Source organism: Struthio camelus, chromosome 11 (genome assembly GCF_040807025.1).
Source record: "Struthio camelus isolate bStrCam1 chromosome 11, bStrCam1.hap1, whole genome shotgun sequence".
In the NCBI taxonomy this organism is placed as follows: Eukaryota; Metazoa; Chordata; class Aves; order Struthioniformes; family Struthionidae; genus Struthio; species Struthio camelus.
The window spans coordinates 3,213,302-3,235,000 of record NC_090952.1 but is presented as its reverse complement, the minus strand read 5'-3'; the positions used below and the strand labels follow the sequence as shown (position 1 = coordinate 3,235,000).

The 21,699-nt window shown below is 50.6% G+C and overlaps 1 protein-coding gene across 1 annotated transcript in view; it reads right to left on the bottom strand.

Moving 5' to 3' along the window:
* Nucleotides 1-21,699, bottom strand: part of LOC104154221 (Krueppel-like factor 5) — a 37,937-nt gene that overhangs the window by 3,639 nt on the left and 12,599 nt on the right. Inside the window, exons 2-5 of the mRNA XM_068957335.1 lie at nt 13,206-13,250; nt 8,888-9,791; nt 4,230-4,289; nt 1-513 (exon numbers count right to left, since the gene is read on the bottom strand). The exon at nt 1-513 is cut by the window's left edge and continues 3,639 nt beyond it. Of these exons, the coding sequence (XP_068813436.1) occupies nt 335-513; nt 4,230-4,289; nt 8,888-9,791; nt 13,206-13,250 (1,188 nt within the window). The 3' untranslated portion in view covers nt 1-334. The remainder of the gene's footprint in view (nt 514-4,229; nt 4,290-8,887; nt 9,792-13,205; nt 13,251-21,699) is intronic.

Sequence of the window (21,699 nt, the reverse complement as noted above, 5' to 3'; positions counted from 1 at the left end):
AAGAGCTTGAGACATGAATGACAGTTGCTCCTGAGTGACAAATAAATAGCAGATTTGCTGGAAGAAAGCACTTTGGGATCCAAGGCCCATCTCCCCAGTGCTGCAGGGAGCCTTGTCACAAGATCAGTCTGTAATTATTATTCTTTTTTAATGAACTGTTTTTTAAAACCAGAAATGATGGGGATAGGGCTTGTAGAGGAGACACGCCCACTGCCCCTGCCCTGCTGGTTGATCACAGCATGGTTTTGTTCCTATGTACAAGAAGGGGAGAGGTCCCTCGGAAAAGAAAGAGTTCCAGCTGCTCCTAGAGGAGAAGTGGTGAACGAGGCAGCTCCTAATTCTGGTGCCGCTTCATGTGGAGAGCCAGATGGTCTGAGCGGGAGAAGCACCGGCCGCAGGCTAAACACTTGAAAGGTTTGGCACCCGTGTGCTTCCGGTAGTGCCGGGTCAGCTCGTCAGAGCGGGCGAAGCGCCAGTCACAGCCTTCCCATGTGCATTTGTAGGGCTTCTCCCCTGCAGGAAAGAGCCACAGGTCAGTCACAGGCTGTGTAGCAACAGCGTGCGAGAGCCAGGACCTGCACAATCATGCATCTGCCCAGCCAGCCAGCCTCGCAAACACCCATCCCTTCATCTCAGAAGTCCTTCTGAGAGCTGGAGATCTCTTATGAGACAGCCATCCATCCGTGGGCTGGTTGCTTGGTAAAAAGCATTCAGGTCACGGAGGGCTAAGAAATGCCTGCTCTCTGTTTGGAGGGCTCTTCCAGCACCGCCTGTCCTAGGGCTGCCCAACGGCAGAATAAAGAACTTGACAATGCTGATGCTTTTCGCTGCCAGGCTTCATTTTCTCATCAGGATTAGCTGAAAGGCTGTACATAGTCAGTTGCCACTGAGGGGCCATAAATTATTGAGTTGTGGCAGCCTGGTCTTGTTCATCTACTCCTTACGCTTTGCTTTCTAGGCTTGATACCTACTAACTGCCTCTTTTCAGACTACATCCTTCTTAGAGGGCTACCAATTCGGAAGGCTGGCAGGCTTACTCCTGCTAGTTTCCCCAGTGCTGTTCAAGTTCCTGTTGGATTTTGGAGCATTTCTGGGTAGAAACTTTTCTGGGCTTTTTTTTTTTTTTTTTAACTAAAAAGTCAAAAATTTCCAAGGAAAATTTTGCTGCTAATTTGGGGAGAGGTCATCAGGAGAAAGAAGAGGGTTATGCCATTTAAATTTTTCTCTGCGTTTTTGAACCCACCATCTAAAGCTCTCTCTAACGCAACAGCTCGGTGTACACAAAAACCGGTGTTTTCTTCAGAGCATTTGGGTGACGTAGTGCTTCCACCCTCTCCTCCCCACTTCCCCCCACCCCGCCCCATACACACCTATCTCCAAACTGAAATCAATTACATTGTGCAACTTCTCAGCCAGCTGGTAACTGGGCTGGAAAAGACCGTGCCCGCTTCCAACTCCCTGTGTGCCCACAGTGTAGAGCTGAACCCTGGCTACAGCCCTCTCTGTGCATGGGTGTGGTACTCTCAAATATTAGCCCTCGCTCTTAACAGCCTGAACAAGCAGGCAGAGTTCAGGGAATGTGCTGACTTTCCCGACCTCAAATATTTACCATTTCGTTGGCCAATTGTTGAGCGCACCGTCCCAGCACGAATGCACGTACACATGCACCATGCATGCACAGGCATGTGTGTGGGGCACTGACATGTTTCCCCCGTGAATGGCTGTTCCTCCTCCCCCTGCCCAGGTGGTAGACAGGCTGCAGATTTGCACAGGAAATAGAAATCTTACAGCCAGGACAAGATCTGCAGTGTCCTGCACATACCCAGGGTTTGAAAACACAGACACATGAGCCTGAAACACACAGGGCACTGAGACCACATCCTGCTCCCGGAAAAGCTCCTGGGCTCTGCACTGTGGGGAGAAGAGGGCTGTATTTTTGTGACTCAGGTAAATGCAGAATTTAAGGTCAATTTACAAGCAGCATGCTGGATATTTTACCGCATGCTGGGGATCTCTGGGGTTTTGTCATCGTCTGTGTTAGCATGCTAAGACAATGGCAGGATTTGCTCTGCTCAGCCACAGACATTGTCCCAGCCAGGTCACCTGGCTGGGTCAACCTCACCAAGGCCCTTTAGTTTCAAACAATAACAGGTTGATCTCCAGGATAGAAACAAAATGCTTTCCATTGTCCCACAAGCTGGCTCCATCTCCCAGGACAGCACGGCAGGGCAAGCTCAAACAAAGGACCCAAACTGGCATTCCTAGCCCCTGGGAGGCGGGTGAGCAGCCACCGGGTTATATATTTAATCTCACAATGGCACCCAGGAAATGAATGGTGTCTCCAGGAGATGAATACAGCCCAGCCCATAGCAACAGGCAAACCACAAGAAAAGATCTTAGAGATCATGTACTTCTCAGCCCAGCTGCCATCAGGCAAGGGACAGAGAGAAAGGGCATTATTAACCCTTCAAGTGATGGAGCTAAATCAGCATCAAGCGCGCTTATTTGGCAGGAATTCAGAGTTGCAGACAGGCTGCCGTGCCTTTGCAGCTCTGGTGATCTGTGTTCAGAGAGGCTGAGGCTACAAGCTGAACGTGGACACCCTGAGCTTGCCCATGGGAGAATCTGTAAGTGATTCATCTGAGCCATCTCTCAGTATGGCGCTTAGTGCAGGCTCACCACTGGCTTCCTTTCTGCTACGTTGGGTTCCCTTCCTTTGACTTCCCTAGCTACTCAGGTCACATCCTCTTTGGGGCTTGGCTCTTTCCCCATATAGCAGGTAAAGTGGAAAAAGACAGTCATACTTGGATTTCTAGCCTAGCTATTGTGAAACTCCCCCAAATGAATGTATTTTATTGGCCCAAAAATGGCCCAAGTTTGCCTGGATGCAACTTTATAATGTGGCTTGTAAGAACGGTGAATATCTCATAGAGGTCATACGTCTCTAGGCACAGAATTGACACCAGCGCTCTGAATGGAAGGGAAAAGGAGATCCTTAATTTTAGAGAACACAAATGTAGCCCTGAAGACAACGCCATTGTGACAAATGCTTATCACTACCCAGCTTTAGGAGCTGTGACAACGTCCTTCCTGTTCCTTCCTTCCACCCCTTCCGTGTTGCTCTCTAGCCTGCTCCTACCCAGGGCCCTGCCAAAAAATATTGTAGCTCATGTACAAAGAAAATTTCTTTACTGGGTTGTTCGGAGGACTGATAAGATGAAAACAGAACAGAGCCAAGTGTGAGAACTGATTCCCAGCCTCAGGACGGGTTTTGTTCGTTGTTAATAAAAAAGTGAACTCTGGGCCAGCTTAATTGCTTTCAGTAAAGATCAACCCTTCTATAAAAGAGATTTATGAGGGCACCAATGGTTCCTGGACTAGTTGGGGATCTGATAAAGCTGCAAGTATAATAAATGCCTTAATAAGAAGACCTGGGCTTGAATGCACAAGTGCCACTGAGCTAGGTTTGTTCAGGGCAAGCTGGTTATGGTGGGAGTGCTGTGTATTCCTTTGTGTTAGTGACCATATTTACGCCAGTAAGGGATGCAGTTCTCTCCTCGCTGCCAGCCCACTGCACCTTTGCCCTGGGAATCAGGGCACAGCCATTCTGTACATCTGTTCTGCAGCTAATGCGCCGCTGGCACCAGCCAAGCATACAGTCACCAGATATGAGTGGTCTGTAGCTGTTACACAAGAGGTTTCTTCCAGCCCTACTAAGAGCCCAGAGAATCCAGCCATGTGGGTGCGAGGTTTAGTTCCTTTGGGAACTAAAGGGATGCTTGCCACAAAGGGAACGGACCTTCTCTCTTCAGAAGTCATGTATATGCACTTTAGGTAATCTTTCTGTTGGTTAAGCAGCATCAGACCTGGTTAGGATTTGGGACATCTGGAAGGAAGAGCCCCAACATTACAGTGAGGCTATAGATTTGGGGACATTTGCTCCTCCAAATCCATGGACTCAAAACCCTCCTAGAGATCTCCAAAATCCGAGGCCATCCCTCAAGAAGGTAGGCAAGCACACACAGCAATATACAGTCACTATAACCCAGTACAACCATTGGGGATTTTCACCATTAACATCAGCTTAACCAAACTGTGCTCCCCAATAACCACCCTAGGTCAGTCCCCAGGTTTTTGCTAATCAGCTCAGTAATATCATCATAGGCAGTAACGGGAACAGTATAAAAAGTGTTGCGAGGTAGAGTCTACTGATGATTTGGTGCTCTTACCTGTGTGGGTCCTTTGATGTGCCTTGAGATGAGAGCTCTTGGTATAAACCTTTGTGCAACCTGTGGAAACAGAAAAGACACATCTTCTCTGTGAAAAGGGGACCTTTGTCAAACCAATCTAGAACACTTACATTTGAGGTTATGCACAGAGCAGGCCTGAAAAGGACTCTGGGTAACAGCATGCAAATATGTCTGGCTATACTAATTTTGTTTCAGCAGTAACTAAAGAACATCTGATCTCCAAATAAGACAGACTTTTACAACACTCTCTGTTTTGTCACACAGTGCTGACACCCATGTACATTGTGCTGGGAATGGAAGAGTTCATGGGACTTGAAAGACAGACAGAGCCAGGCTTCCAAAACTTCCCCTCCCCTGACCACACCATTGAGGCAGGATGAAAATACTAAATTCACCGTTGTTGATTTTTGGCTTTATGCTGCTTTCTGTCTTGCTGGATTCCAGACATAACTGATATCACTATTGCAAGCCTGCAAGGAAAATGTATTTTGTAATAGTCCCAGCCCCAGCAGATGCAGCTGTAAATGTTCCAGGAAGCAGGAATGCTGAGAAGTTACAGCTCAGCTTTCAAGATTCAGAATAAAGCTTTCAGAAGATCAGATAAAGATGTTTATTCAAAGAAACAGAAACACCATGATTCTGACAAAAGTTTCAACAACAGACATGTCAGAATGAATCATCGCAACTTCCTCGTTTCCATGCTGCTGTGCATTTCACTTAGATAAGTTTAGGAAAACTCCTCATACTACTATTATGGCCATGTTTCTTTCTTTTTTTTTTTTTTTTGACAAGTACATTCAAATATGAATTTTATGGGTGAGCAACATAGTCATATTTTTTGTTCCAGAGTTTCCCGATCATGTAAAGAACCTCCAACCTGTCCTGAGCTGCTCAGGAGGTACAGGAAGCTCCCCAACCTTTGTGTTTCCAGACTCCAAACGCTTGGAGAGGCAGCTATCTTCCCTGCTCTTTCTGTGATACAAACTCTCTATTTGCTGCCACTGAACTTCCCCATCTAGTCTGTCCCTTGAAAAAACTATCGTTTTTTCTTAGCACTGTGGTTGCTTCCACCATAACTCCAAGCATCCGGGTGCCATTCACCATCCTGCCATATGGCTGCTCATAAGTGACTGATTAGAAGTGCCCCTCCATGCTGGAATTTGCACAGATAACAAGAGTCACTGCCCTAGAGCTGTATGGTCCCTGACCAAGAAAGATGGGCCCAGATCTAAACATGCCTGAGCTCTGAGGAAAGCTGTATTCCTCAGTGGATTTTATTCACGGCCTCCAGCAATGGGCTGAATACTTCCTACCATTAGCAGTCTTTAATCAGCTTTGGCTCACAGCAACCTTCTCAAAAGGAAACCTCCTGCCTGCCAACAAGGTTCTCAGTGGCTCAGATATATTGCCACAGCTGGAGGCAGCTCATGAAGACCTCATGGCATTAAAACGACTTAAACGTTATGCTGCTGTTGCAGACAGAACCCCAAAGTGGACAGCCACCCACAGGCAAGCACTGGGGCTCTCCTCGGCACTGGGGGTGCAGCACTAGATCACCATGGCAGTCATGTGGTGCATGAACACCAACAAGACGCTCATGTTAGCATAGCATCGAGGAATACAGCATTAATGGCTCAGAACGGCAGAGACGGGATCTTAGGACTCTTGCTAGGAGACAATTTATGTCCCACTGGTGGAAGTGGATAAAACAGAGCTCACACTAGCTTATGCTGTACCTTGTACCTATCTGCAGCCAGAGTCTGCTTTGTCACTGCTTCCCAGTTACAAAGTCCGAGCACACTATATTGAGCCCAGTTCAGATACAGCATTTTAGAAGAAGGTGTCCCCAGAACAGAGTATGTTCTCACTCAGTTGAATGGGAACTCTCTCCCTGCCAGCTGGTAACCCTTGGCTGGATCTAAGAGCTCCTGATCAGCAGGGATTCGTGAGACCTGCTGTCTCCTCTGAATGGCTGTGCTCCCAGCCATGACAATCAAAATGACTGATCAATACTTCCCTAGCCAAATTCTGGAAGCTCTGTTTTCTGAGATAGGATATCCCAGACCCCCTGAGGCCCACACCTCACAGGCCAAGCAGGAAGGCAAGTAGCCAGCTTATGGAGCGGAAATCCCACTTGGACATAACTCTGTTCTTCCTCCCAGACTGACTGTCCCTTTTCAGTTCACAGCATCAGAGAAAAGCTAGGGCTAACAATTGGTAAAATGCTGAAAACTCATTGGAGGAAATGGCCTTTTTTCCAATGGCACACAACTAGTCTGTGGAATTGCCTGGCACAAGATTTTCCTGGCAACAGGTGCTGAAGAAGGTTAAAGTCTACCTCCACATTTCAACTCATATCTGTTTGCACTTTTCTCCTGATGGGAACATCAGGAAGAAACAGGTTCAGCTCTAAGCAGAAGCAAAGCACTCTGGTGCCTAAGGGGATGAACTGGAAGAGGAAGCAGAATGATCCTTCTTCATCTATGGCAGAACCCTGTTTGGCTACTCTTGCTGAAGGAAAGGTCAAGGTGTGCAGATTACCCATTTCTTCTCCCCTCATCCTTCCAGAGAGGCCAACGTGGCTTGCAGTCTCTCCTTACGGCTCCCTGGTCTAGCCCTGTCCTTTCCCCTCCCTGCGGTAGGAGCAGTCAGGCCTGCCTGACCTGATGGTCACCCAGTGCAATTTTACTTCTGATGCTCTGAAGCTTCAGAGGTCTTTTATACCAGAGAGCTCAACAGAGCATGCATGAGGTAAAAGATTGCCTCCCTGCTGGGCACGGAACAGAAGCATTCAGAGCAACCCAGAGCAGTTTCCAAACAGGCTGCTTAGATCCAGAGGGAGCAGCACAGAGAAGCTAGAGCAGAACATAGCTGAGTTGCATTTCCCAAGGAACATGCAGAGAAGAAGTGTTGGGGCTACCACTTGGAAAACTGGATCAGGACTTTGGAAACAGATCTCCCCTGTTCAGCCAGGTACTAGTCTGAATTCAGCATGCCTCCTGTCGCTTCCTCACTCAGGCCACTTCAATAAGATCTGCTTTCCCTGCCATCAGTGCTGACTGGTTTAACCTTTATTTGAACCTCAGAGTAAAGGATTAGAGAAGCCCTCCACTGTCTCTACACGTACACACTATCTGGAGCCACTCAGTGTTTATTCAGTGCAGGTTTTTTGTGCCACAGATGTGGTCTGCCTTGCTATGCAGGCCAAAATCCTGTTGAAAACAGGCAAGCTTTGTCCTGGTAATGCATCCTGAAGGATGTGACTCTTGTTCTGACAAAAGCAGAGGAACAGCCAGTCTGTCTCATAGCAATGGTCCATTTACACCAATACTCTGTTTTCCACAGTGACCAGCACAAGGTAAAAAACTCAGGAGAAGCTGTTAACCACAAAAACATGGGTGCAGCTTCTGACTCAGAAAGTCCCTAACCCGAAGGTTGTCAAAGGCTGGGAGTATGCAAGCAGGGAAAGATCTCTTTAAATATACCCTATTCTTATATACTTCCTTGGTCATTGCTGGAGACAGGATCTGGGCTAGACAGGCCTCTGGGCTGACCTATTGTAGCCATTCTTGTGCCACGGAAGGAGCAAATAAATCTTGCAGGAGGCAGTTAGGAAACGACCTCCTCAGTTCACACACTCCCCATGGGAAAGTTTTTTGCTAATCCCCAACAGTTTGATGGTTGGGGGCTCAGCCCAGGAAGCAGGATGTGTGTGTCCCTTCACAAGTGCTTGGTCATTTTCAAGCCCTCGCTCCAATGTCACTGGAATTTCTCATGAGGGACACATTTGCTCCTCTCTTGCGTGGCATGAATGAGAGTTTCAGCAGTGGGTCCACAAATTCCCAGTACACAGTGCAGGAAATCCTGCAATATCTCCTCCTGCAAGGTGCCAAGGCATTACAGTTCTTTGGATGGCTCTTTCCCTGCACATGCTCCTGTAATCAGGAGACACAAAGGAAACAGCTACACTAGTCTTGTAGGCATGACACAGCTCCGGGCTGAACGTTATCCTGAACGCCTTTCCCACACCATCCTGATTCAATACATGAATTCGTCAAAGTATGATTCAGAGATAATTAGCTCACTAGTCTCTTTGGAAGAGGAGAGTTTGAGCTCCACAGAGAGATTGGACAGGTTGCTTACGGTAACTACTAGACGGTTTGCCACTCCTAACGGGAGAGCGGGAAAGGAAAAGGCAGTCAGAAAGCCAACACATCAGTGGCTTCACCAGCCACTGGAAAGCACAGAGGGACCATACAGCTGTACAGGGATAGGCAAGGTCTGAGCAAAACAGGCAGCTCTCTAGGGCAGCAGATTTTCAGGAGCATTCCTTTGCTTTGTTGGAGCTCTCTGCCTCTCAGAGTCAGGCTTGCTGCTGCCACAGTGGGAAGGGAAAAGAGAAGGGGAAAAAAAGAGCATCAGCTAGCATAGGCAGGATCAGCCTCTTTTACTCCCTTGGTGGCAGCAGGAACCCCACTTCCCTGGTACTCTCCACCCAGCTGCATGCCTCCCTTCATCATGCACATAGACAAAGTCAGTTCTGCTGAAACTCATGGGGAGGCCCAAGACAGCTCTCAGTCTCAGTGTGTCAAGAAGCGACCCCCAAAACCAAGCCAATGTGGCAGCCATGATCATACCTGGGTAATCGCAGTGATGGATCCTCCTTTTCTCCAGCTCAGGGTTGTTGCGTCTGTTGTATTTGGGGGGCTGCATGATAATGTGCCCTTGGGAGAGGGTCCCAAGGCCATTGGGGATTTGGGGGACCTGGGATGACTGGACCAGCTTCAGTCCAAAAGTGGCTTCATAGGATGGTGGGGGAGAGATGGTGTTGATGAGCTCTGGTTGATTTTCTGGGCTGCCAGGCTGTGAGTTGGGGGGTGAGGGGGGCAGGCTCACTCCTGGAACAGGGTAAAACTGCCCTGTGATGCTGAAGTTTCCCTGTCCTTGGGACACATGCGGGTACTGCTTAACTGGCCCTCCTGGCTGAACAGGTCTGTGGAGCACACTGGACATGGCGTTACCTGTGGACATGGTGACACCGCTGAGAGAGTTGATGGCTGTAGTGCTGTTGGAGGAGGGTGTCATAGTGGTAATGTCAGCGCTTCCATTGCCAAGAGGCATCTGATAAAGCGGGGCTTGCTGTGGACTGGTAGATAAGGGGATGTCAGAGGGCATCTCCTGCTTGATGAAGATGTTGTTCACTGCCACTGACTGGGGCATGCTGAAGACGCTGGTGAAATCAGGCAGGGTCTGCGTGGAGCCAGAGGTGGAAGAGCAGGGCTGGGCGAAGCTCGTGCCAGGCTCTGTTTTGATCTGTGGGAATGGTGTCATGGGTTTGGGCGGTCGGTAAAGTCCAGTGCGCAGATGCGTTGTGTCTGGCAGAATCACATTGATGTTCACACTGTACGGTGTAGAAGTTGGCTTCTCTGTTGAGAAGAACTCATCCACCACTGAGGCACTCTCCCGGCGGTATTTCTTGTCTGGTATCATTGGAATGGGAGGCACCTGGTTTGAAAGATACTTATCCATTTCAGATCGTGCCTATGGTGACAAATACAGAAGAGAGAATTTGAGAAGTGAGCTTTACACACTGGTGGTGGGAGTTCAACACGTATTAAACTAGAGGGACACTGAGAGAGCAGCAAGGATGGCCCAGGAGGGGAGAGACCTGGATTCTATCTCTGACTCAGCCGCAGACTTCCCTGGGGTGAATCGCTCAATCTGTCCTCTGTCCCACTTACCTCCTACCTGTCTGCATTGGTGCCAGAGGGTGAGCTAGTCAAGAGGATACAATTATGAGAAAGATAAAGCCTGATAAAGAGCCAAGTTTTTGGTACGATATCTTTTAGTCATACAAACGAGTATTTATTACTAGAAATGAGATGAAATCAGAAACCCTGCTCCAGTCACCTTCATGCTTTGGACATGCTTGGAGCTGGGTCTGCAGCCCACCTTAGAAATGCTGACTCTGGTCTGCTTTTAACTCAACAGCCTGAGGCATATTGCATTTTATTCTAAAACTAAGACGGGCAACATCTTTAATTAATTGAGAGTAACTTGGGCTACAGGCATAGTAACTTAAGTGATTTGGGCAGTAATTCAATGGACTGTGAGCCTAAAATGGAGACTGCCAGGCATATTATTACTGCCATCTCCAGGTAAAGTGGCCCAGCTCTTACCTAATCTTTGGTTTAGTTCTAGTTTTGCGGGGTTCTTTTTACAAGTCTGGGTTCTCCAAGCTAACAAGACCTCTAGCTGAGACTATCACTACTTGTCAGATATCTTTCCCTCCTGATTCATGTCTGATGTGGCATCCCACTGGATCCAAGCCCAATAACTCAGCAGCCTGATGGAGCAATCCACTAGGAAATTCATCCCCTGGCATTTGATGACTCAAGTTCTGCTCTTTGTGGTTAGAGATACCACCTCTAGCACTCCTCTGTAAAGCTACAGCCTTTAATTATGTGGTTATCCGTGTGTCAAGCTCACTGGAAAGCCCTCATAGACCCATTCATATGTAGAGGAGCTGGCAAAACCACCTGGTTTCCCTGGCAGAGCCTGCAGCGCACTTCAGGAGAGCAAGCTGATCTCACCCCACACCCAGCACCCTTGAACTGAAGGTTTTGCAGCTCTGAACTATGCTACTGGAGTGCAGTGGGCCAAAGTCATCCCTATTGCAACTTCATTGCTCTTCACAAAGCTGGACTGGACCCAAGTTGCTTTCCTCACCCTTCCCAATGAAACACATCACATGTTCTTTCAGCTAATTCAGAGAGCCTTTGCACCTCTACAAGCCACACTGGCAATGCCTGGGTAAGCTGGCTTCTACCCAGTTACAGGTACATGCCAAACACCACCTCTTCTATAGGGGTAGCATGTGCAAGGTGCACCAAGCTCCGAGCAGCTGGGCTTGGAAGTGCTATATTGCAGCGGGGCTGTACACACTGCGTGGGAACTGAGCCCACCGCACCGGGACTGTACTTTTGAGACTGTACTCACTGCACTGGCTGTGTATACACACTGTGCTGTGAATCCTATACTGCATTGGGGGTCAACAGGTACACTGAAGCTCCAAACCCTACACTATTCACACCGCACCACCATCTCGGGCACCTCCGTCCTAACCAGAACGTTCATGCATCCCCATCTGGTGCACGCTGCATGTCATCCACATTCAGGGAGCCAGAAGCTGTAGCAGAGTGGGGGATGGCTAATGTGCTGGCACACACAGCTTCTATCACACCCTAACCCAACTGCCTCTGCTCAAAGCAGTGCCACCTCCAGCAACACCCACCCAGTGCTGCAGTGAGGAAACCCTGGATCAGACCTCCCAAGCACACCCTAGAGCTAGTGTCAGGGGCAGGTGGGGTAGAGTATCACATATTCTCCACTCAGGGACTGGTCCAGAAACATTTCAGGGAGTTGTTTGGCTTTGAACTCCTGATTTACCCTCCCCTCCGCCACTCTGCCATTTCCAACCTGGGTTCTTCCTCAAGAGAGAACCATAGGGAGAACCATGCCGAAGCTTTGGAGCTGAATCCTGCATACTCCTGCCTCCTCCTGCTCTATGCACCTACATTGGCATATTATTTTTACCCTTGGGAGTCAACTTGTTGCTAGATAGTACCAGAAGCTCTGAATGCCATACATACCTGAGCAATGAAATGGCCCACTTGCCAGGAGTGGGGGGAGGGAGAAGGTGGTGGATACCTTTTACTTCTGGAGTTTGCTTATCTCTGGCATTTAAGTTTCTCACCTTCAGTTCCCAGGGAAGGTCTCCCTCCCCCACCTCCACTGGGTCCTTATACAGCAGGTGGTCAGACAGGCATGTGGATGTAGAAAGGTACAGAGGGCCCTAACTTCTGATCCCAAACCGCATTCTCAGCCGGAAACCTCCTATCTGCCTACTACCACTACCTGCCCCCGTGTGCCATCAGTCTCTGTCCAGTATCTCCCAGTCTCCTTTTCTCTCATAACCACCCCTACCTGCACAGCAACGTCTCCTTCCTGCCATTCCAGTGAAGCCTGATAAATCCACTTCTCCTGATCCTGAGCAGCCCCAGGGTCCTGGGGAAAGGGGGTGTTAAGCAGTAGCGGGTCAGGACAGCAATTGATGGGTTTTCACAGGAAAGGCTACCAGCCCTGACCTTAGCTGTAGACCAACTGGCTAGTGTAGGACCAGCTAGGAAGGTGAAGGACCCACCCTGGTGGAATGCAGGTTGTCATAATGCTGCTTTATGTGTTGCAGTTACGACATGACCCCTAGGCCCCCAGTGTGCTTTGAGGAGGGAGGAAGGAGCACTCTGTTTGTTTGCGGCCCGGGAATGCGTAGCAACCCTAGTCAGCTCTGGCACTGCTTGTGCTAGGTGCTGATCAAATATCTAATACCAAGCCACTTGTCTAAGCAGCTCCCACCCACAGCTTTACCAAAAACAAATCTGCAGCCCACAGCTGGCACAATAGCTGGATGACTAAGGGCCGGGTGCTTTCCTGACACGCCTGGTTGGGATCCAACTCAACTGTCTTGAATCCAGGTGTCTCTGAGTTGTCACTCGGGGCTCTTGCTACAGTCTGTGCTGATCCAGTGGGCACAGTTAATGCAGGCCCAAGAGCAACGGGCCTTGCCTTAAAGGAGATACCTACACACCAGTGCCCAGGGCAGCTACCACAGATGGTGACACTGACAGCTGAGTGGGAGGAGTCTACCCTGGGTTGTAGCCTAGAGACTCAAGGGAGTGGGGATGCCACTCCTTGTCACTTTATCTGGGTCCTTAGGGGGGGAGTGGGGATGCCACTCCTTGTCACTTTATCTGGGTCCTTAGGGGACTGCTAGATGTCCTCCACTGAGGGGGAAGGGTGGAAGGGTCCCAGAGGAATCGCCCGCAGGCTCTAGGATAGCTTTCGGAGGTGGGGCAGACACATGCAGGTGAGGAAGTAGTGAGGAAAGCTCTTCACCTCTAGAATGAGCGGCATTCGCTGTTCCATCCTCATGGGGTGAAGCTGTGGAGTAAACACAGCTGCGTTAACAGGGCAGCACACGTCAGCTCGGGGACCGCGGGCACCCCTGCCCCCCGCTCCCGCACGGGCCCTGTCAGCCCCCCACGGGGCGCAGAGGAGCACAAGTCCCCCCCAGCCCCTCACAGGCCGTGCCCGCCTTCAACAGCCTCGCCCGCCTGGGGCCACCGCCCCGCCATCATCGCCCACCTCCCTCCCACCCGCCCTGGGGCCTGCAGCGTCCCCCAGGCCACCGAGGGCCACTGGTTGCCTGGCAACGGTTGCTAGGCAGCGCCCAGGTCGGAGCGCCTCCCTGCCTGGAAGCGCCGCGCCGCCCCCTGCAGCCCCGGAGGAGCAACAGCGGCCGGGGGGTGCTGGGGGTGGGACAGGCCCCGCCCCTCGTGGGCGGAGACAGCCCTGGTGGGCGGGGCCCGAGGTGGGCGGGGCGCGGCGGCCGCCATGTTTGTCCCCGGCCTGGCGCCCCAGCAGCCGGGCCCCGCGGGTGACGGCCCCCGGCAGCGCCCGCACGCCCACGGTGTAGGCAGGCCTCGTCAGGGAGAGCGTCTGCCCCTTCCGAAATCGTATTTGCAGACCCGCGAAGCAAACGCCACAGTGCCAGGCCGGCACGAACTCTGCGACGGAGCTTTTTCCCCTTTAAGGCCTTCACCTGCCAACTCTAGAGTACACCTCCAAAAAATAATTTCCAGCATTGTGAAGTCCCTAACAAGCGGTTACCTTCATGGCAGATACCTCCCCTCTCCCTTGGTTTGCTGTCTTTTTACCTTCCCGCTGCTCAGAAATACATTGCGTTTCAGTGCACTTGGAGTCAGCTTACATTTGTTTTCCCTACCACCGCTGGCAGAGTTGTGCAAATCCAGCTTTGCAAAGTTTTGCATGCCGAAATGAAAATTGGGCTTTGGAAGGCGTCCGAAGAGCACCTGGAGCGGGGTGTTTGCTGGTGCGGCAGGGGAGGGGGACCCACGCCCCTGCCTTGCCACAGGTCAGAAATGTCCGAAACATGATTTCTGAGCAGCAATGACTGACAAAAACATTCCTCTTCTGCAGGAAGTGGAGGAAAAGCCAAGGCAAATCTAGGAGATCTCTTGAGTTCATGCACGCAGGGAAATACACGTGTCTTGCAGGGGTGGTTTGTGCAGTTCGGAGTTGAGGTGTAGGCAAAATCGTGGCAGCAGTTCACCGTGTTTACCAGTTCCCAAGACCTTTTCCAGAGCGGGAACACAGCAAGGAGCTAACTGGGATCTGCCCCCAGCCCAGTCTCCCGATGCTGACACAGCCACCGAAGCCCCCAAGAAGCTCTGGCGCTCTGGCCCTGGGGCTTGAACTGTCAAGCTGCAGCCTTTCAGCCCCGTGACCACATCTGGCAGAAGCAAAGTAGACAACAGCTCTGGGAAAGGAGATGGTGAGCAGAAATTCACTCCTACCATCTCCTTTCCTGCACCCGTTTTCCCTTTCTGGTTTGATCTATGAGAAAAGCCATGAAACGCTGAAGGTGCGAGGTCATGGGAAACGTGGGCTGAGGCCCTGTTGTCTGCGCTGAGAAGACGCAACCCTGGCTGCCCAAGATGTGCCAGGATCATGCCCTCATCTGCTCTGATGGTTTGTGCTTGGTTTTCCCAAACCATACCATGCAGAGCTAACAATGGAAGGGGTTGGGATCAGCCCCTGGAGCATAAGCCAAGAAAACACCAGCTCCTATGGGTAGGTATGGCTGCTGTCAAGTCACCTGAAGGGCTTCCTGCCTCAGCGCCCTCCCTGTTGAGCCGAGTAACATGTATATTTGCTGTAGTAGACTGAGTTGTGAAAAGCACCGGGCGTCTGAAAACAGCAGTGCAGCATGCTATTTATCACTGACTTCCCAGTATTGAAGGTTAGTTGGTACACAGTGTTCAGGAGCCAGGCCCGAGGCAGTTAGTACGGGGCGGGGGGGGGAACTCCATTTTCCTCCTGTCTGGAGGTAGGAACAGAGCCTGGCTTTGCAATGACATCATCTTCCTTCAGTTTACTGACATAGGTTTCTTTCTTTCTTTCTTTCCTCTTGAACAGCGCTTGTCCTGAGGGCAGGTGGGAGGAGGGATAGAGCAACCCGCTGGATGAGTGGGGACTTGGTTCCCAGCTTGCACAGCAAGTCTCTGGTTTTATTTCTTAATCCTTGCCGAGAGGTAGAGAGGGATCTGCCGAGGTGTTTGGCGTTCGGCCGGGAAGGACGTCCTCTTGGGGAATGTGGGTAGCAGCTCAATCTGGCTGCAAAGTTTGCCGAGTGCTGGCTTTCTCACAGGGAAAAAGATGGCTGAGAAACAGAGCTTTCTAGAGAAAGCTTTCTGGCACAGTACGAAGGCTGAGAGACCTGCTGCACCCCCAGGACTGAGGCCGTGCCAAACCCCTGGCATCTCAACACCCCCTCCCTGGCATGAGCACCCAGTCCTGCACATGCTGGGTGCTGCGGTAGCCTGGACAGATGCTCTGTTCAGCTGCGTGGCTGGGGCCTCAGACACAGTCGCTCTCCTCTGCCTAATACCAGCCTGGGGTAGAAAAAGTTGCTTCCTGAGACTCCTCAGCTCCTTCTTTGCACGTGCAAACCACGTGCTACCATTTCCCACAAGGCAGAGGTGAAGCAGACCACTGACTGCTCGTCCAAAGGGACAAGGCAAGCTTAACAACGAGGACGCCCGCCCTGGGGAGAAAGAAAAGAGGCAGTCTCATGCTGTGTGTGCAGGACAGACTCCCCCCGCACCCGCTGTACAACATGAATGCTGCTGTGGTGCACAACACGCTTGCCCTGGTGCACAGAAGCACATTACACAGCTCCCGGGAAGTGCCTCCTTCCCCAGGGTTTGAACACACCCTGGGGCCACAGCACCCACCCACAGCCCTACCATGGGCCCACAGCCAAAACCAGGAAAGGACACAGATGGGCAGATCTGGCTTTGAAGTCAGCCCTGCCTTGAGACAGAGGTTGGGCAAGAGCCCTCTGGAGGTCTTGCCCATCTGCACTGTGCTGTGCTTCCATGACTGCCTTGGACAGCCACCTCCTCTAGAAGCTCTTCAGCCACAGTCCTTCAGACAAACAAGAAACCCCTTGTGCCATGGGCCAGAGGTGCCCGTGGCATCTACAAGAGCAAGGACAGGGGAAACTTTCCCATGTGAACAGCCTCAGAGCTGCATTAGCTAAGCCCATCGGGCTCAGCCAGGCCATGCTTTCCCACATAAGTTGGTCAGCACTGCAAGGTGGATCCGGCCATGTCTCAGCCCCTCTGAGGATCAAGTTCTCAGTATCACATCACTGCCAGACTCCTACAGAGGACTTGTGGCATCCCACAGGACCCTCTACTTTGTTGCCTTCTGACACACATGATCCCATGCCCCCTGGCCATCCCTGGCAGCTGGGACCCCAGGGACTCCTCACTGATGACCTCTGCAGTCCCCCTCTGGGTAGCTCATTCCTGAGCTTAGCCACCCTCCAAGGTAGAAAGAATTTGACAGGACCTGACTTAAATCTCTGTTATCCTTCGCCAGCCCCATGCTTGAAAATATCGTGCATCCCTCTCTTCTTCAGAGTGGATTCCCTCCACATTTCAACAGAGGGCTGAGGACCTGGTCTCTTCTCACATTTCTCACCCTGACCTGGACTCTTTCTCCAAGTTCAGTGTTGAAAACAGGCCACAGTCCTCTAGCACCAAGCAATGGGGAATAATTATCTCCACAGCCCAAAACAATATTTGTCTGGCTTCTGTGGGTTTGGCATCAGCCTGTGCCCTGTTACAACTCCACATCCTTCTCTCTCTGCTGCTGCCTGCTCGTTTTTAATCAGCCTCAACCGCTGAGCTTCACCCCAACCATTACCATTTCTCCAATTAATTAACACTGTGGTAAATCCTTGCCTTGCCCTCCCAGTTCAGAGTCATTCACACACTTTATAGACTGGCCAGTTGGACCAACCAGGGCTAGAAACAGACCCAGGCTTCCCTGCCTCCCACAATGAACCATGTAGATCAACTTTATGGATTAATTTTTCACACTTTGGGGGCACTCATATTCTAGGAGTTGCTCCTAAATGAGAGGGTGTTCCTTGTGAGGCCTTGATAGCCCACAGAGCCATATGGCCTTGAAAGGATGGGTGCCAAATGGGCAGGGGACCCTGAGAACTGCCAGCCATCCCTGGAGAGCCGCTGCTCTCCCATGTGCTGCCTGGGCCTGCTTATGAGGAGATGTTTTCACATGAAATTTTCAGGTCAGAGCCGTAAGGGCTTTGGGGATAAGAGCTGTGCCCTCTCATGCCCATAAGCTGGAAGAGGACAAAATAGCTTCAGAAACACCTGTATGCTTCAGTCAGATTCTTTCACAGGTAACACTTGGGCCTGCAAGTGGTGGTCCAGCCTCATAAAAGTGATAATGGAGAGGAGGGCTGAAGCAACCCCATTTTGGGAACTGGAGAGGAAGGAGCCTACATCCCCCCCGCAGGAGATGAACAAAACCCTTTTCTGCTTCAGCCTTAATGTACCAGACAGCTGCTTTCAAGGCCTGCCCTATTAAGCAGCACAAACACACAAGGAAGCAATTCAGGGCTAAGCTGGCCCTAGCCAGGAAGAAACCCCACAGAAGCGTGCTCTTCATAGACTTCTTCATAGCCCATCCCCGGGAGCGGGTCCTCACGGCAGGACTCCAGCTCTGGCAGAGGGATGGCTCAGGAAAGGGCAGCTGAGGACACTGTGGTGGGCTCTGCTATGCGCTAGGCAGCTCACACGAGAAGGGAATGACCAGGAGCCCTCAGTCCATCGTTTCCTCCCTGACTGCCAACCACAGGCAAGGAGTTAACCATTTTCTTGCCTTTTTAGGAAGGACTTAACCTGCCACTTAGCCACGGAGCTCAATACTGCAGCAAGAGACACTCCACTGCGGCTTTATGGAGGAAGCCCCCAGTGCCTTCCAGGTCAAGAGCAACCAGCTCTTCAGTGGGGTACAGGGGCCCTGCTTCCCCTATAGTCACTAGCAACCGAATCATTGCAATCCCTGGAGATGAGGATGAGATATGGGGGTCTAGAGAAGGGCATGCCCCACTCCACTGGCTGCATTGACAAGGGCTCCAGGGACTGTAAAGGGAGTCAGTAGCTCAAGCAGTTGAGCAAAAAAGTGAAAGAAGGGGACATACAGGAAAAGCACAGATCAGCAAAAACTTCTGTGAATTTGAAACGTGGGGAAGCGTCTCCTCCAAATGGTGATTGTTGGTTTGGCCAGAAAGGGAAAACAAATTAGAATAGCTTTCAACAGAATAAAAGCACTGAATTCTTGTGGTATTTTCCCCTCAAAAATCAAAGAACCTGTTTCTGGTATGCCCCATAGGGAGCTCTTTGCAACATGCCAGAGGAAAGCAAGCAAAAAAGCTAGAAAGCAAGAAAAAGGAAAGGAGTTGGAACGAGCACTCTGTCCACTGAAAACAAGGCTGTCAGACACAGATTTCCGTCCCGCAGGCCAGCAGGAAAAAGAGCATTTGCGCTACTTTCAGCACGGTTAGGATTTGAACTGGGGGACCTGGTCACTGAAATTCCACAAAGGGCAAGATAACCTCAGCAGGGCAGCAGGAGAAAGATTTATTTATTGAAAAGTGCCCAGCACTGTGAAATCACTAAAAACACAGCCCTGCAAACCAGTTGCTTGATGAAGAAAGCAGGTAATGAAGTCCTGGTTCCACTAGCTCCAGAGTGGATTCTCCTATGGCTCACAGGAAAACATTGACAGGAGCCTTTGTCCTCTACCCGTCTGCCAATTTTCACAGATCCTGCAGGAATCTCCTGCCTTGGAAACCACTATCCCTCATTCAGATTTGGCCAAAGGCGGGCTAAGGAGTTACAAGGGCATTGACCAATATATGGAGAGTCTCAGACAACCGTTTCTTGGGAGTACACAGAAAAACTGATGCTTGAGCTAGCCATGCCATTTTGCTAGTGATTAACCAAGAACATCATTAGAATAGTGCTAGGCATTGCAGGTAGCTGAGACAGTAGGCGGGACATGTCTTTCCTATGATTAAACGCTTTCTAATCTGAAGTTGATAAATAACAAACCGCCATAGAAACATCAAATGTTGTCACCACACAGGCAGCACCAGGGAACGCGGAGAGAAATCAATGTTTGCTAAACAGGGAACGAGCTTGTTAAGTTGGTAGAGGGAGGAGATGGGGGGAAGGAGTTTCTTTGGTTCTCTACGCTTGGCAGCTTCAAGCCCTGTGCTAGCCTCCATCTGGCCTCAGCTCCCCTCTGCAATACTAGGAGGGCATCAAGCCTGAGTCGGAAGCCTGATGCCCCCCAACCCCAGTTGGGTCTCTGGCTCTTGCTCACAGCAAGCCCTGGCCATGGCAATATCTGGGGAAAACAGCCAAGAGGACCCTGCTGGGCTAGTCAGTGCACAAACCCAGAGAGGCAGAGAGCTTTTTGGGAGAGGGAAGGGGGATACAAGGACAACGCCAGCTTCCCCCTTGCAGATTAGCCAGCGACATGACTCCTGCGCAAGCGGTATTTGCAACATAGGGGTTTCAAGGCAAGAGAGCGCATGGGCACAGCTACCCATGGGAAAAGGGAGGGCACCTGCTCCAGGTGCAAAGGGAGCCTTTCCTTCGGGCAAGTGACCCTCCCCAAGCACACATGTGGGGGACGATGACTGCGCCTGTTGTCCAGGCCTTGGATTACACAGTACAGCCTCTTTCTCATACGTGCACCTGCATGAAACTCCAGCCTCCAAGGGAATCAGCAAACAATAGGGAGGAAAATCATCAATCAAAAATCATGGCAAGTACCTGGCAGTACCCCCTTAAGGGGACACGTTATAAATAGACTGTATTTATATACAGATTTGGTTCAATATCAGCATTTATTGTCTCTCTAGTTAAATATTGACCTGAGTAAATATTTGTTTCTCTGATCATTCAGTTTTGATATTGACCTCAATCGACGTTATTTTCTGTTTGTTCCTCATGTCTTCTGGAACTCTCTGCAAAAAGAGATTAGCAAAAAAAACCCCAGGACTCTTCCTTTCAAGTCCACACAGGCACGTCGGGCCAAATGTTTGGCTGCTGTAAATAATCTGAGCGCCATTGCAGGCAGCAGAGCGGTATCCTATGCTTATGTACGAGGGCTGTTGCCCTGCAGAAGAGCCCAGCTGGCGTCTTCTGCTCACTTCATAACAGGCTCCCAAAGATGTTAGGAGCAACTCCAAGAAGCCAGCACTGTCTTTAAAGCATTCAGCTGTGTCTGCATTACATGCAATGGGGCAAGACACATCTTCACTAACTTTTGCCACCTGGAAAGTGAGCATCTAGACTAAACTCTCTGTGCAGGCTCCCTTTGGAGTCCATGGAGAAGACTGCCAGAGGTGATTTACTCTGCCAGCTTTTCATCTTGAAGCTTTCACACCTTTCCACTTGAAAGAGGACTTCTGGAGCAGGACAAGGCTGCTCAGTTCAGCCTTTTCCCCAGCTTTCTGCTGGGAGCTCAGAGGTGGCTCAAGAACTGAGCCTCACTGCTCTGGAGCTTTATTCTGGAAGAAAAGACAACTCTCTTCTGCCCTTGTGTTTGAATTACCTGAGTTAATTAGTACCTCTCAGAAATAAGCAACTTCCTTTGAACCCAAGAAACGCATTAGGGCAGATGTGGGCATCCAGGATGCGGGCTGGTCTCTGGTTGAGGTAGTAGGCTGCAATGTTCTCAGAGGACTTGGTGACCCTGTTCACTGTTCCTTTCCTCCTACGACTGATGAAGAATCACTACAGGGCAGCCTACCTTGATCTTTTATCACAGAAACCATGCCACTACAGTCAGCGATCCCAAGGGAGAGAGAAACCAGGAGAAAATGCTCATCCAACTCCAAGATCAAGTGCCTGGAAGAGGAGCAGTCTGGAACAGCCAGGCTGCCAGGGGAGCTTTGAGAGAGTGAGCAGAGATCATTCCAAAAATAATGCCATATATGGACTGAAAAGCAACAAGCACAATAAGCCTTGGAGAGAGTGAGCTTGGAGGAAGCTCTGCCACTGCTGCGTCATCTCTATGCTGTACTGAATGCTGTGGCCATCCAAAGTCACTGGCTGTGGCAGAAAACGTTGGCCTTCCCTGCCAAGACCAAACAGGACATCAGAATAAACAGATTGCTCTGCAGGTGCTCAAGGCAGCTCCCCATCTGGCCTTAGGTAGGTCTACGCTCATGGGAGGGAGTCCCAGGTCAATATTAGAATATCTCCACACCGGTTTCGCCCCCTCCCAGGTCTACCAAACACAATCCTTGCACAACCTCAGCCCAGAATAAACAGCTGGAGGGAGTCCAAAGGCAGGTAGAGAAAGGAGAACAACCCTCTCACCCTCTCTTCTCACCCATTGCTCGCTGCTCTGCCCTGACAGGAGGGCAACTCTGTTAAAGTGTGTGTGTATTGGGGCGGGGGGGGGAGGGGGA